The sequence below is a fragment of the Cyprinodon variegatus genome, unplaced genomic scaffold, assembly GCF_000732505.1.
Source record: "Cyprinodon variegatus isolate N-32 unplaced genomic scaffold, C_variegatus-1.0 Scaffold2180, whole genome shotgun sequence".
Classification (NCBI taxonomy): domain Eukaryota; kingdom Metazoa; phylum Chordata; class Actinopteri; order Cyprinodontiformes; family Cyprinodontidae; genus Cyprinodon; species Cyprinodon variegatus.
The window spans coordinates 35,553-37,380 of NW_015152633.1; the positions used below are offsets into that span (position 1 = coordinate 35,553).

The following is a 1,828-nucleotide window of genomic DNA, read 5'->3' on the forward strand; positions in this document are numbered from 1 at the left end:
AAACAGTGATAAACTGGTAATAAACCAGTCATAAACAGTGATAAACTGGTAATAAACCAATAATAAATCAGTATTAAACTAGTAATAAACCAACATCAAACAGAAATAAACTGGTAATAAACCAGTCCTATACAGTGATAAACTGGTAATAAACCAGTCATATACCAGTGATAAACTAGTAATAAACCAGTAATAAACTAGTAATTCCCTAGCCCCAGGAGGAGGTGTCTGTATTTATTGTGTCATATTTCTTATTTCTTCATGTCATGGGCTCTGTGAGCGTCTGTCGTACCTCCCAGTCATATTCCCAGTTGTTCCGGTTCCATCATAAACTTCCAGGTAGTCATAGTTGCAGTTCAGATGGTACTCCAGATTAAAGGAATCAAACGACAGCCGTATGAGGTTTCCTGGTAGAACACTGATGTACCAGGTACAGTTAGCGCCATGGGGATAGCTTGTTGGGTGGCCAGGGCTAGTAATGGTTCCTGTAGGACTGGTCAGAGTATCACCACAGCCTGGCACAGGAAACAAGAGGGTGACTATGTGGAAATCAGTTCTCTAACATCTGTATTAGAAAAGGTTATGAAGTAGCAGAAAATAAAAAAGCTGAAAAAACTACAGCTAGCTGAAACTAAACATGGCAGACATGTTATGAATTAGCAGCAAACAGAAAAGCTTCATTCCTGCCCACAGAAAGAGCAGAATGGTTGACAATATAGGCTAAAATCTCTGCTCTGACTCTGGGAGGAGGCGGTCCCATTTTCCTGCGCCTCCCTGCTCTGTCCCTGCTCTGCTGTGTCTTTTCTGAGCTCTCCCTTCATATCACCCGAACTAAAAAATAGTGTGTTTCACAACGTTGTTTTTAATCAACCATAGAAAAAACTCAGAGCAATGATCCAACTAGCTTGGCATGTCTGTTTGCCTGACTGTTGGAGGAAATCATTGGACCAACAGAAAAAAGGCTCTAGATGTAATACGCCCAGAAATCCAGCAGAGGTCAGAGCACTGATGTAGCTCTGACTCTAATCAGCTTCACATCCAATGATCACCAGGCGTTTACTCTCTCACCCTCAATGGCCGAGTCAAAGGCTGCTTGGAAGCCATGGTTGCTGACAGACGAGTCTGTGCTGAACTGGATGTACATGGATTTCTGTGTGGACTGGAGCCTTGGAGGAACCTGGTCCCCACAGAACTTCCCCAGCAGAGGAGAGCTAGGAGTGGATCCATCCCTGACCTGTGAGCAGAGAACACACATGGTCCAACAAGTGTCCCGTTGGACATTATTGGATATATCTGCAATTCCATTAAGTTCATTAATACTGGGCCAATTAACAACACGTCTCAGGCCTCTGAAATTATAAACATTTCTAATACATTAAAATGGTTTAAATGATCTCCACCTGGACTTATAAACACATGCATTTCACATTGATAATATCTAGTGTCATGTCACATGGATGTGCTGGTATATCAGTGAAAAAAGCCTTTATAGCAGGCATCCCCAAAGTGGGTCCCTGAGGGCCGCTGTCCTGCAGGTTTCAGAGGTTCCGCAGCCTCAGCACAGCTGATTCTGATGATTGCAGTTCAGCAATAATCTGTTAATCAGCTATCAATGAAAACCATCCTCAGATGGAGAGATAGAGCTCTGACTGAGGCAACCTCAGTACATACATTTATACCTTATAGAAATCCCGACACACACACTACCCCCAGGGGAACCAACCCACCCCCTGCATAAAGGACTTTCTCACACTTTAACATTTGGAGGAAAAACAACATTAGTTCATCAAGGCCGTTCTCTGTTAGATTTATCTATCTTCCACTGGTC

The 1,828-nt window shown here is 42.9% G+C and overlaps 1 protein-coding gene across 1 annotated transcript in view; it reads right to left on the reverse strand.

The window, feature by feature from the left end:
* The window catches only part of LOC107105234 (cubilin-like), a gene marked incomplete at its 5' end in the record, with an annotated part of 14,641 nt that overhangs the window by 6,597 nt on the left and 6,216 nt on the right, over positions 1–1,828 (reverse strand). The window contains 2 exons of the mRNA XM_015405359.1: positions 293–515; positions 1,069–1,234. Coding sequence (XP_015260845.1) covers positions 293–515; positions 1,069–1,234 — 389 coding nt within the window. The remainder of the gene's footprint in view (positions 1–292; positions 516–1,068; positions 1,235–1,828) is intronic.